This window comes from Sinocyclocheilus rhinocerous, unplaced genomic scaffold (assembly GCF_001515625.1).
Source record: "Sinocyclocheilus rhinocerous isolate Xijiao unplaced genomic scaffold, SAMN03320098_v1.1 scaffold1443, whole genome shotgun sequence".
Taxonomy (NCBI): domain Eukaryota; kingdom Metazoa; phylum Chordata; class Actinopteri; order Cypriniformes; family Cyprinidae; genus Sinocyclocheilus; species Sinocyclocheilus rhinocerous.
In genome coordinates, this window is record NW_015639576.1 from 234,016 (window position 1) to 247,652 (window position 13,637).

General features: G+C 37.6%; 1 protein-coding gene across 1 annotated transcript in view; it reads left to right on the forward strand.

Moving 5' to 3' along the window:
- The first annotated feature begins 10,433 nt into the window (after positions 1–10,433).
- The window catches only part of LOC107751507 (cadherin-8-like), a 108,633-nt gene continuing 105,429 nt past the window's right edge, over positions 10,434–13,637 (forward strand). Inside the window, exons 1-2 of the mRNA XM_016567249.1 lie at positions 10,434–10,725; positions 12,358–12,845. Coding sequence (XP_016422735.1) covers positions 12,588–12,845 — 258 coding nt within the window. The 5' untranslated portion in view covers positions 10,434–10,725; positions 12,358–12,587. The remainder of the gene's footprint in view (positions 10,726–12,357; positions 12,846–13,637) is intronic.

The window sequence follows — 13,637 nt, forward strand, 5'->3', positions numbered from 1 at the left end:
GAAGGGAACCCCGCACACAACGCAAGTACCTCCAGATTCTAGCTGAACTGGTGCATTTAATATAAATTTTAACCTAATTGAGGAACTCAATGCGAGGGTTAATTAAGTTATTGATGGTTGTTCAGATCTATGCAATTGCACATATTGCTGTAAACTTGGGATTTCACATTTTCATTCTCTTAAACTGATTATTTCCTCACTTTCTCTCTTTCTGCAACCTGTGTGAATGCGTTTGTTCATGTGTTAGATTAGTCTATATGTCTTAGATTTATCCAATAAAGTCTTATTCATATTGAAAAGAGAAGTATCTTGTGTTTTGTGCTCACAAGTTAATGTCTTAAACTGCCGATCTTGTTACTATGCTAATTAATAGTGTTTTCACTATATTTTGGATATAAATATCCATTGCAGAATTGATGTCATACGGCTCGTTCACTGAATCGCTGGCCGTCTCAGTGATCAGCCGTAAAACTGTGATTCTGTCCAAATTCCCTTACATATTATTGGTGGAGTTCCCTTTAAAATCTTAAATGATTCCCTTTGAGCTAAATTGACCTGTTTCCCTTACATTGAGCAGGGGAGAACAATGATGTGAGATCGCACATGTGCCAGTTTCCACGTGATTGATAATCCAGAGTCTCATATAAGAGCACATATAAGCACCACTGCCGTTGTTTTGCACACCTTTATTGGTTTTTTAACATTGGTCAACATAGTCAAATTGGGCTTGTGATCTGCTGTTTTGATTAGAGGTTATTACTGTAAATAACTTATTTTTATTCTTTACATTTCTTCTGCTACCTTATTTCGTTTTCTGCGCCCATTGAAGTGAATTGGGTGTTTGTTTTGTTTTGTTATTCTGTTTTATACGACTTATCTTGTTCAACTGGATCGGAATCCTGAAAAAAAAAACTTTTCCCCGAACAAAACATTAATGCTGAATTTCCTTTGAGGCTCAGTCAGGAATAAAATAATCCTTTTTTATTAGATGTCTTGGCATTGTCTTTTTCCTTAGTATATTAGAAGGACGTCAAGCCGGCCACATCTAAATGTATCTGTATAGCCTAAAGCCACAATACCAACTGCCAATAGGACATTTCCGACCAACAGCAAAAATTTATTTTGTCTATATGTCACAATATGAGGTAAATCCAGCCCTGTGCATGATACTGGTTTTTGTTGCCAAATTGGTTTGGAACAGTTGTTGATTAAACAACTAAACTTAACTATTATGCCTGTCTATCTTTTTGACTGACAGTTTTATTGATCACTGAGAGAGCATTGACTTGGTATGATGTTGGTTCAATATGAAAAAAAAATTTTTTTTTAAATTTAAAATAGCTTAGATGTAGTAAATTACTTTTGCCATGTTGCTGTAGCTTAGCTTGCTACATTTCCCAGGGCTGTAGCTTTAGTGTAGTTAAGCTTCATTTAATGATGAGTAACTGTTAGCTTAGCTCACTACATTTTCCAAGTAGCTTGCCCAACACTGGTAAACAGTCAGAAATTGTACATCAAAAATAGAAATATATCACACTTCTGGATGTTCATCCCACTTACTGGATAAAGGAAATTGGTTGTCTCTGCCTACACTGTCCTACAGAGAAAAGGTTTATGGAATCTCCCTATGGACGGCGCCACTAAATAAATCTAGTATCTGGAGGTGTTGAACTATGTCTGACAATGTAGACCAACGGGAGTTTTAATCACCAAACGATTGCAATGAACTTCAAAGCTAAGCAGGACTCCTTGCTTGACAACAATATTGTTCCATTAAGATTATCTCCACTCATAAAAAGTCATTTCCTTTTAATTTCGTGTTCGAACTGAGTCATTATGTTGTAATACTCACAGGAACAAGTCTGTAGATTGTGCAATTAAATTTCTAGAACAAAACGCTTTTGGTGTAGTGGTGCATTCCCAGAGGAATTCCGAGATTCTTGGTTGCGATGTTAGAAGGGCTGTTCTAAAGTCTTTTGTACCAATCTTATTGGGTGTAGATCACATAAACCACTTATTAATTAGAAGATAGAAATCCCACTGTGGACTTTTCTCAGTGAACATGTGAGGAGACTCGATCCCCATCTGCACTGGAACGTCCTGCTTAAAGCTTTGTGTAAGCACAGCAAGTGATCTCCGCACATGGCTGAATACTCAGTGTAGGGGGTTCACAGGGTAATATTCTCAGGGTGACTGTCATAGAGGATTAGATGTTCAAAATGGTGCCACTGCAGTGTTTCTGAGGTAGACGCTTAATCTGCTGTCCCACAGAGCATGTCTCTCTCTCTCTCTTTTTTTTTTTTTAGCTGGAATGCTTATACATCCCTGAGCTATCCAGATTTGATCTAAATATGTTATATTCAGCACAGAGATAGATCCACTTCAGTCTCTGTTACAAAAGAACAGCTCATAGTCTGTGTGACTATCAAAAAATAAAACTTCTTCCAAAAAACACAAAAACAAAGAGACATGAGCAGGAGGCGACAACACTGTTTACACTGTCAGATGAATAACTGTCTTTGAGCGTGTCAGTTTGACGTGTTTATGGCTTCAGCCAAACAATGACATATGATAAAATGTGCTTGTGCTACAATAAATGTGCTTTTTTACAACATTAATTAAAATGCATCATGAAAAGTATCATGACATATACACACACCAAAAATTACCTTTGAAACAATCTTCAAAACAAACAAAAAAAAAAACTGGGTGTTCTACAGGGCTATAAACAACTAGCCACTTGTGCTCATTGGATATGTGAGGTAAATATCAAATGAAAACAAAATATTCCAAGACACTCACTTGGCTCAGTGTAAAAGGCCTGAGGTAAAAAGGCAAGGTAAAAACAATACAGAGTACAACACTTATGAAAAAACACACAAACAAACAGCTTACTCCCCTTTAATCTTTCACCCGCAGTCTACAACTGTATTAAACGAACTTGAGTATGCAGGGCCAGATTTACGCATAGGCATTCTAGGCACGTGCCTATGCTTGCTCGTCCAGGGGGGTCCAAACACAATGAAGAGATATATAATATTTTTGTTATAGGATACTATGGGATATCTACAACAGTAAAAGAACCAAAACCCCAGAAGACATTGAGCAAATAAATATAACAAACAATACGGTAAAAATGTTTCCATGTCTTCAACCTTTTTTATGTATGGAAATCACACTTTCTTTCTCCCGTTCTCTCTCACACACGCGGAGACGCGGACAGAAACTTGTCATCAGCGCTGCGGCTGCCCCGTGAATTTATCAACAAAAGAGTTTCGCAGCTGAAAAGCTACATGACATTTTTCAGTAGTGAGGTTCTTGAAGCAGTTCAACTTAAAGATTCGCTATTAGTAGATGCTGCTGCTTATTCGATTTTTGTTGACTGAACGCAAGCGCTTATTGCGATAGAAAACACTGTAATGGTTTCCACTGATTAAGAAATATTTTTGTTTGCTTGGGTGGTAATATTGGGCCTATTATATTAATAGGGAAGGGGGACCCAAAAATGTGTTTTGCCTATGTCACGAAAAGAGGTAAATCCGGCCCTGTGAGTATGTACATACAAAAAGACATACATTTTAGTGCAATCATAAAAATCTGAATGTACATTCACCCTGAAAAATAACAGAAAGAAAATAAATTAATAAACAGTAAATAAATAAATAAATAAATAAATGAAAAGCATTGATATAGCAGTCTAGATTTAAAAACATTAACGGATTGTTTTCAAATGAGAAAATAAATTAATCCTGAAAAGACGGAAAGATGTAATAGATCTGAGAGAAGAAGGGAGATTGTTCCAATCAGATGGAGCTTTATATTGGAATGACCTACGGCCGGCTTCAGTAAAAATTCATAAATATTTACATTACGATTATTGCACTTCCACCAATAAGCACAAATCGATTGAATGTGAACTCATACACATGGTTTATTTGACCTCATCCAGTGTACACATTTATTATAGGCTATTTAATATATAATAAAATATAAAAGACTTAGATTTGAACTCTCTCTGTCTACATTATGAAAACTGGTAAATTCAAACAAAAAAAAATACTATAATGGTGAAATTCCTAATAACATTTCCAATAATTCCAAATTGTAATCATGTTTCTCTATTAAAACAACAGCGGCTGAGTAAGTGCATTTATTCAGCCACCACAGTCGCAAACAATATAGTTGAGATCTCATGACAGAACTCAGACTGGCTGAATGATACTTTCATTTAAGCTGAACATCTCACATGTAGATTGCTGAACTTCGCTTACTTGTTTGTCTGTGTTTTCGGATTGTCGGCGGTGCTTCTGTAATGAAGAGCGCATGATTGCCAGATTGCAAAAAAAAAAAAAAAACTATGAAAGCCCCTTTCCGCCACTGAATAAAAAATGTAAAAAGGTAATTGCGACTTTTTATCTCACAATTCTGACTTTTTTCTCTCGCAATTGCAAGTTTACATCTAGCAATACTGACTTTTCTTTTTCTCAGAATTGCGATATATAAACAGAACAAAAATTTACAGATAATGTACTCACCCCCTGGTCATCCAATATGTTCATATCTTTCTTTCTTCAGTCGTAAAGAAATTATGTTTTTTGAGGAAAACATTTCAGGAATTATCTACATATAATGGACTTCTATGGTGCCCGCGAGTTTGAACTTCCAAAATGCAGTTTCAATGCAGCTTCAAAGGACTCTAAACGATCCCAACCGAAGAAGAAGGGTCTTATCTAGCGAAACGATCGGTCATTTTCTAAAAAAAAAAAAAATACAAATGTATATACTTTTTAAAGATACCGTAGAATGGAAAACTGTATTTACCTTGGCATAGTTGAATAATAACAGTTCTGTACATGAAAATGACATAGCGTGAGCCTCAAGCACCATTGTTTCCTCCTTCTTATGTAAATCTTGTGCATGCTGAAAAATAGGCGAATCAGAACATAACACCGACTGTGACGTTACAGTCGGGATCACTAATAGTTACGCCCCCAACATTTGCATATACCCGCCCATGTTCTATGCCAGCCGCAAGCCGAACCTGCACAGCCGAATCATCAGAAGTTCTGCAGGTATTGTGAAGAAACAAGCGAGGATAATAGCGTAATTAGCGTAAAAAGCGATGTATTTTCTATCGCCCTACACCTAAACATACCCCTCACAAAAAAACTTTGTGCATTTTTACAATCTCAAAAAAACTCATTTTGCATGATTTATAAGCTTCTGTACCCATGGGGACCTCAATTTAGGTCAATTTTAAGTGTGTATTCACACACTAAGTTTTAGTCCATATTTGACCCAAAGTTGGGTTGAAACAACCCAGCATTTTTTAGAGTGCAGGTTTAAGTCCCCACCAGTATAGAAAAACATGTACACACACAGAAACACACACACTTTTTTTTACTCTGAGTTGTGCATGCTGAGTGATCATAATGAGCCTCCTCTCATCTCCTCCCAAATGGAGAAGGTGTCAGTCTTAATGAGCGCTATTAAAGGTAACTTGCGCCATTATCACTCCACCTCTTTTATTTATGGCAACCATCAGCGTCTACTTTTAGAAGGCCAGCTCAGAATGGATCTCGCTAAACGTTTTTTCATGTCCAGTTGCTTCCTCTCGTGATGGGAGGTCTGCTACTGTATCCTATTCTAATCATCTTGTACAACTTATTAAGACAGGTAGACGGAGCAGCTTTGCCCCAAGGAGTGCTTCATTCAGCCGCATGGCAGTTTATGAATCTCGGTGCCAAAGAATGAGTTCTTGGCTCTCAGCTAAGTATGAGTGAGGCTTGTGGCCCACCAGATGCTCACACTAATTCCATTCATATCATACCTTCTTTCACTGTTCACTGCCAGGATATTAGCATGTGTAAACTGTACGTTTGTACCTGACATGGCTCCATTTATGTGCCTTTGAGTCTAGGAATTATTGAAGGACAATAATTACTGCAATTGTGACATACGCTCAGTAAATGTAAGTGGATGTAAATATATAAATAAGTTAAGTGTAATTAATAGGTGGCCAATATGAAACCCATGATAATCAAATCTGCTGTGTTTTTCAATTTGCATGATTAAGATCTTAGTTGTGTTAACGTTGTTCATTTAGGTTCCAGGTTGTTCATTCTCAAAATGTCAACTTATCAAAATTCTGAACACCGCACTTAATTATCTGCAGAGCTTTAAAATCATCAACGTAAAAACCAATTAACTTTAATTTGCTACCAATTAAAATTTGACTTTTAGGAGTGTTAATATGCTAATCATGGCACTAAACCTATGCTGGAAACTGTTTACACATCGCAGGCCCCTGAGGACATGAATGGAAGTGTGCTTGTGTGTGTTTATGTGTGCCGGCACAGAAAGATGGAGGAATGATGTGGGAAGTCTTGTCATAAATTTGTAAATCATTATTTATGCATTTGGAGTGAACTTTGACTATTTAATTTGTTGCTAGATTAGTGAGCGACCTTTGGAATTCTGGTGAGCAGCTGTTATGAGTGGTTGGAGATGGCTGTATGACCACATTTTCCAAAATAACATGGAGATGTGAACAGTCAACATATTGTGGGACTGTTATGACATAAGAAGTGATTACAGTGCTTGCAATACATTGCAATGCACTTGCAATACAATATTTCTCCGACGTGGTGTTGAGCACAAATTGCTCAAAATACAGACTCCATTTAAAATTGTGTTTTGTAGATCATTTCAGCCTATTGCGCTATCTATTTTTTTTTTGTAAACTCTATAAAAAGGTAAGGAAAGATGATTGGGTAAGCGTCAAAACTACCTATTAACGTACAACTTTTATAGCATGTTTAGCATTAAAACTGTAAGGTGTGGTCATACTTGCATCTTCATTCTGTATAGGCATTTGAACATGGAAGATCAAAAATCTAATCGCATGCGAAGACATTTTTTGTGTGTGTTGTATGTCTGACCTATGTTTTTTTCATAGCTAAAAGACATTTGACCAAAATCACAGATTGTCATAATGATTCATTTTGCATGTGTTAAGTCAAATGTGACTATGCCTAAACTGACAGTGATGACTTCACTGTAATATGTGCATATTGAATTATGATTGGTCTTGTCTTCCTTGCTTAAAATTAACTATTAAATCCCGCCGCCTTTACGCTGCAAAGTTACAGTGTTGATTCTTGTGCACAACTGACTGAAAACAAGACATTTGCTTCAGAATTAATCAGAATGAGCTTTATTGCCAGGTATGTTTACACATACGACAACGACAGTATATGACATAGTATAGCTTAGTATCATGACAACGACAAAGCAGTTCTGATGCAGCAATTTGTTTACATAAAATCATTTTCACAGAACCAAAGCCAATGAAATCTAATCTTACATTAAACTGGAACACTAATCTTTCGCTGCTTTGTGCTTTTTGCTGATTTCCTTCAGGAAATGCAAATCTAGTTTTACTCATCCCCTACAGAAGTTAGGATGGAGAAGGAAAGAGGTTGCTTTAGGTTCAGATGGCATAACTTTATTTGCTATTTGTGTTGCAGAGATTCTATTACAATGAATGAACACTCACTTTGCAGGAATGCAGAGTCATCCACCTGAAGCTGTTATTATACAGTTGAGACTGCTCTTTAAAGAATAGTGTCTCTTTCTTGCTTTGGTTGAGGGGAAATCGATAAACACACAGTCCATTATCTTCTTCTCTTGTTGGATTGTGTTTTGAATGGAGAGTCCAACAGTGCTGCTCAACCACCAGAGCTGGTTCATGACTGTGTAAAACCCGAGAGTTGCACAACTGAACATTTCCTGATGTGCTGTCATTAAATGTTGCACATGCTTAAACATGGGCATCAGACAGTTCTCGGACATAACAGGCATATTAAATATGCATTTCCACGCTATACAGTATGTGTATTATTTTTTTTTTTCTGACTAAAACTTGCTTACACAGGATATACTAACTTACCAAAAATAAAAAAAATAAGTTGACAAAAAGACTGAATCCTAGATTTGGTGATTATATAGCATAATAAGAGATTTAAAAGCTATTTTTAAAAGGCCGAACATTTTTGACCACAATCACCAAATTAGGTCAAAGATTTTCTACACATTTATGCACTGAAATGCATTTTTGGCATCTTGGAAGAATGCTATGCATTGCAGGCCATTGTGGCCACAAATGTGCAATTTTGGAAGAAGTATGAGTGTACATATACAATAATACTGAGACATGACAACACTATGAATTATGAATCACAAGAGATTAGAATTCATCGCAGACACACGTCTTCAATAAGAAAGTCAATTGTTTTAGACATAGCCTTACATCTATGTGAAACAGCTGGGAAAATCCCCAAGTAATTGCCTCTCTAAATGATTTGATGTAAATGCAGAGACAAATGAATAAATCACAGCTTGTTTCCTGTTTGTTTGTCGAGGCTGTTGTCGCCATTTGCAAATGACAGGGCTGAGGTGTGTGGAGAAGGGTGCCAGCAGTTCACGGTGCACCAGGCCTGTGATTAATTCCACTGACAATGTAGTAACCAATGATCGATTGAGGAAGCTTGGGCTGTAAAGACTGTTTCCCCTTCACTTGCTTTGCCTTTATCAGAAGACGTCTGATATTTTGATCACTGGTAAAGGCTCTGTCAGTGGAATTAATCAATGACAGAGAGAAGGAACCACTGGAAAGCAGCTTGACAAACTGCACAGCCGAACCAAAATAGAGTTAAAGAGGATGTTGGGCAGGATGCAAAACGTGAGCAGGTTTATTTCCATGATCACTTTCTGAGGTGGCAACCACAAGAGTAAATTATACATATAATATCAGTAAACAAAAATCAGGGATATAAATGACATTGTTAGGACTACGATTCATAATTGTGAATTTATTGTGCTCACGTGACTTGATTTTTCATGTGGGTGAGGATAAAAGAAAGAAAGAAAGAAAGAAAAATGAAAACCGCTTGTTTTAAGCCTTAAAATTGTGAATAAGCATTATCATCACCAACATCTTTAGAAATTAACATTTGAATTTTTGATCAACATTTTGATCAATATCTTGTTTTAACTACTGTACTGTAGCTGAGAAGGCTATACTGTGACTAGCTTGCGTTGTATATTTATTTATTATTTATATTATTTTTAATACAGAGATCTCAATATCGTTGCAGTGGGGCTAATGATTTATTAAACTTCTGTATCTGCAAGGTTTAATCCCAAAGGTTTAACTGACCACAGTCCAGAAAACTCCTGATGTCTGCTTGATGTTTGGCCGCTAGAGGGAGCCAGTGGAATCGGAGCTTTTGTGTATTTCTACCTTAAGAGTCTTCAATGCATGTGGACAAGAAACGTGTCAAGATAAATCTCATGTGCACTAGTGAATGCTGAAAAGCTGGTGGGTTTATTTCAATGCATTTCCTCATCGAAAATTAGAGTCAATGGGCTGAATGTTTGCAAATGATACTTTGAATGTAATTAGGAGTTGAAATTGAACATTGGATCAGTTCACAGCATCAGTTCAAGGTCGTTTGAAGATAGGCTACTAAAATTGTTTATTTATCCAGCTTGATCAGAACATTTAGCTGTACAGTTAGCACAGCTAAACGCTTTGAATTGTATCCCTCGTCGCCACATTGAGTCTCTCAGACCAGTTTAGTCTAATACTGAAATCATAAGCATATATGTATGTTCTTTTCATGCAGATGTACATATGTTTCAGCCGCATTTTCAAACCTTTCAATAATAAAGTTAGAGAAAAGTTAGATTACAAGTTAATATAAGACCTAATGATCGTTGTTGTGCTGGCTTGAGGTAACCATAACAACAGCGCTCACGTGCTTTTTTTTGGGGGGGGGCGTCGATTAAGCAACATATTTGTGTATTATGGTCATTATGTATACATTTATTATGAATTTGCATGCCATGAATCGATATAGCATAAATAAAGGAACCTTTAATTTGCCCCTAATTATTTGCATATAATTATTTTATTATTATTATTTATATTTATATATTTACATTTACTTATCAATGTAAATTGTATAGAGGTTAATTCAGGTTAATTGGGATTTTTTTTTTTTCTCCAGTCATCACAAGGCAAAAGTGTCCCAATTTACCCGAATTCACCCTAACTTTCACACTTGGCCAAAAAGAAAGTGCCGCTGAGATACTTAAACAGCACAGAGGCTTGCGTCCTAGTCATGTAAAATCCCGTTGCATTCAAATCACGTCGCAGAAGTGTCAAGACGGGACTCACGTATGGATGCTTTGTTAGCAGAAAAAAATAAAATAAAAATGGAGAAATATTGGAGGTGCGTTGAAAAACACCAAGCACTGACATACAAGTTCACTATTCCCAGGGTAGGGCGCGGGCATTCATTGCCAGGGCTGAGGACCTGCCTCTTTATCAGCCCAATGAGCGCGGCAGAGGGGAGGCTCTTCCCACCAAACACCTCTCGTCCATCTCTCCTCACTCCTCCACTCAGCGAGCGGGCATGCCGGAGCTCACCGACACCCTGTCAACGCCAAGCCACTAAACTGTACAGATCCTAATGGTTCCCAACCGCATCTGTCAACTTATTCTCCTTATTTTGTTCTTGTCCATATTCAATTGACAGGAAATTGACAAAAAGACAAGTGCCAGCTGTTTTTCGAAACAAGTCAGGTCTTTTTTTCTTCCTTCTCTGATATTTTTTATCTCCCGTGGGTGACATGGAACGGACGTCCGGATGAGATACAGTAAGTACTAAAGACTCATTAACAGGCGCAGGAGGGTTTTACACAGTAATGGTCGTTTGGCTGGAGTCGCATGCATTTTTGCTCGACTGAAATACTGGATGTATGCTGTTTGCGCTACAGTGATTGATCCGAGAGCGAGACAGATTGACAGCCTGCAGATCAAACCATAAATACGCGTTACTTTCTTTGTTTTGCATATCGTTCAGGAATGTCGTGCATCGAATAATTGTGTTCAGTTTACACAAGAACGTGGTCTGTGAACGTCTTGGTTAATCAACTTGATCAACTCGCTGTGCCATGTTTGTTTTGCCGTGCTCTATATTGCTTCTAGAGTATCCTTGCCTGCTTTTAAGTATCAAAACCTTGCGTTTCTTACTCTTTCTAAAGAGCCAGAAAGCGAGCGTGAATAAGTAAGCGACTTTTTGTGAGGAGCTGTCCACGAATGCTGGTGCTGAAATTCGCTAGTGATTCAAGCATCGACTTTGCTTGCCGAGTCTGTTTATGGTGTTATAGTGCAATAAAGGTTTACTGCTCTCTAAAGTTACACTATGGAACGAAGACTAAGATGTGGATGTTTCCAGTGTGTGGCTTGCTTACTAATCTACAGGGTAATTAAATACATTTTATGCACAACTTTTTCTGAAAATAAATATATACTCGTCTGTTGTGTGCTGCATTAAAAGATGAAAAGTCTGAATTCCTCTTCACCATCTTTCTGCTGCTTTTTGATGCCTGTAAACATGAAATAATAGATAACTGAGTTCTCCAGAGGGTGCAGAAACCATTTTGGTAAATATTCAGATTTAGTGAAATGCAGCTTATGATTGTTGTATGGTCAACCAGAAAGGAAGAACAAAAAAAAAAACTGACGTTGCTGCTTGTATTTGAATTGCAATCAAGTGATTGGACAAATTGCACCAAAAAAAATAAAAATAAATAAATAAACGATAGTCTCGTTAAGCTTTGCAGAGTGATTCATAATAGGTAGAGGTTATATTTTAGAATATAAAAATCCTAAATATATGTATTTTAATCATTCTGCAAACTCTAAATTATACCGTAATATTGTAATATGTCAAGGGCATTGAAAGCAGTTGGTTCAGGGAAATGAAATCAGCTCACGAACATGCTGTTCTTCTCTACTCTGTGATTTTCAGGTTTACTGCATTTATAGTCTATGCTGCAGTAATACGTAGAAAATAGTGTTTTATTCCCTTTTTTGGTCCTCAAAAGTGCTGTATGTCATCACTTATGACCGTGTCCTTTTTTAGTTCTTGATAGTAAAATTAAAAAAACTTTTTTTTTTTTTTTTAGTTGAAGTTAACATTTTGTTTTATTTCTTAAGAATATTGATTCTCATAAGTATCGGTGTTTGCAAGGAATGTGGGCACAACAAACATTGTAATCTGAAACCGTAGTTGGCTTGATTGTATAGATCTTAAATATATTCCAGTAGCTATAGAGAGTAAAAACATATTTTTCTTTGATGTACTATATACTCTTGCAGAAGACAGATGTGCTCTGACTTGTTTTCTGATGTCATATCCACCTGACCTTGAGACTTCACTCCTCAAGCTTATCAGTATATTTACATGCACTTCTAGTAAGTCTGCATTTATCTCTCCCCTCTAGATCTCTTACATTGATGAACCAACTAATGGATGTCACATATCGCCGTGTGTCTCCTTTCTCTGCATTCTGGAGACAGATCAGAGTACATCCGTGACCCTCCTCGCAACATGAACTCAAGCTGGGGGATACGTAGAACAAAAGAGTAACCATTCAGCTGTCCATCAGCTGTTCGACCCCTGACTTTTGGAGGGGAAGCAAAAAAAAACAGGCAAAGAGAAAATATTACAAAGATGCTCAAACGAGGAGAGGAGATGCAGCGAGATCTATGGACTTCTCTCCTGCTAGTATGGATTACTTGTGTGCCGTACTCTTCCATGGCTCCGTTAAACAATCAGTCACAAAGTTTACAAACGGCATCAGCCACGATCCCACGAAACCGGCCAAGCGAAGGACAAAGAATCCTCAGTCGTGCCAAGAGAGGATGGGTTTGGAATCAAATGTTTGTGTTGGAGGAGTTCTCTGGACCTGATCCAATTCTGGTTGGCAGGGTGAGTAGTCTAATTGTCGGCTGAATATTAAGCTTACTTATCATGTGGAAACATTAATTCTGCTGCCTCAATGCCTTTTCGTTTGACATTTTGTGAAGGAGCAATAATTGCCGTGAAGAAGAGGGCAAGGTTGGCATCGCTGACTCTCACACTGTTTCCATCTTTAACAGTTCAATTAGGCCGAGGAAAAATACAGCTCTGAATGCTAATTTATGCATGGTGTTGTATTTCACAGGCTCTGGGAAAGTTCTGCAACGAATATAGTATGAAGGGAAACTCAAAAGGAATTTTACAGGTGTAGTGTGCAATATGCTCCATGCATATGTGTTTATGCAGAGGGGTGAGGTGATATGGAGATAATTACGGGATAGGTGAACGACCTGGCACTGGACCTGTGCAGAGAGCTCTGCGTCCTGAGAGGACTATAGTATGAGCAGGCCAAAGCAGCTTGTTCACAGATCACTGCAAGCGTGAACCTCGGTAGCCCAACCTGGCACTATGCTTGTCCAACTGCTAGCACTTTACCATAGCCAACAAGACATGCTCATTCCTCATGCTTATTTTATTTATTTTTTCTTCAGACAAGGTTAAACTTCCTTACTTATTTAGAGCAGGGGTGTGGACTCGAGTCACATGACTCGAGACTTGACTCGGACTCGAGTCCCAAATTTGATGACTTGCGACTCGACTCGACATAATTAAAGAAGACTTGAGACTCGACTTAGACTTTGACAGCAATGACTCGAGACTTGACTTGGCCCTGTGACTCGGAAAGACTTTATGATCAGATCA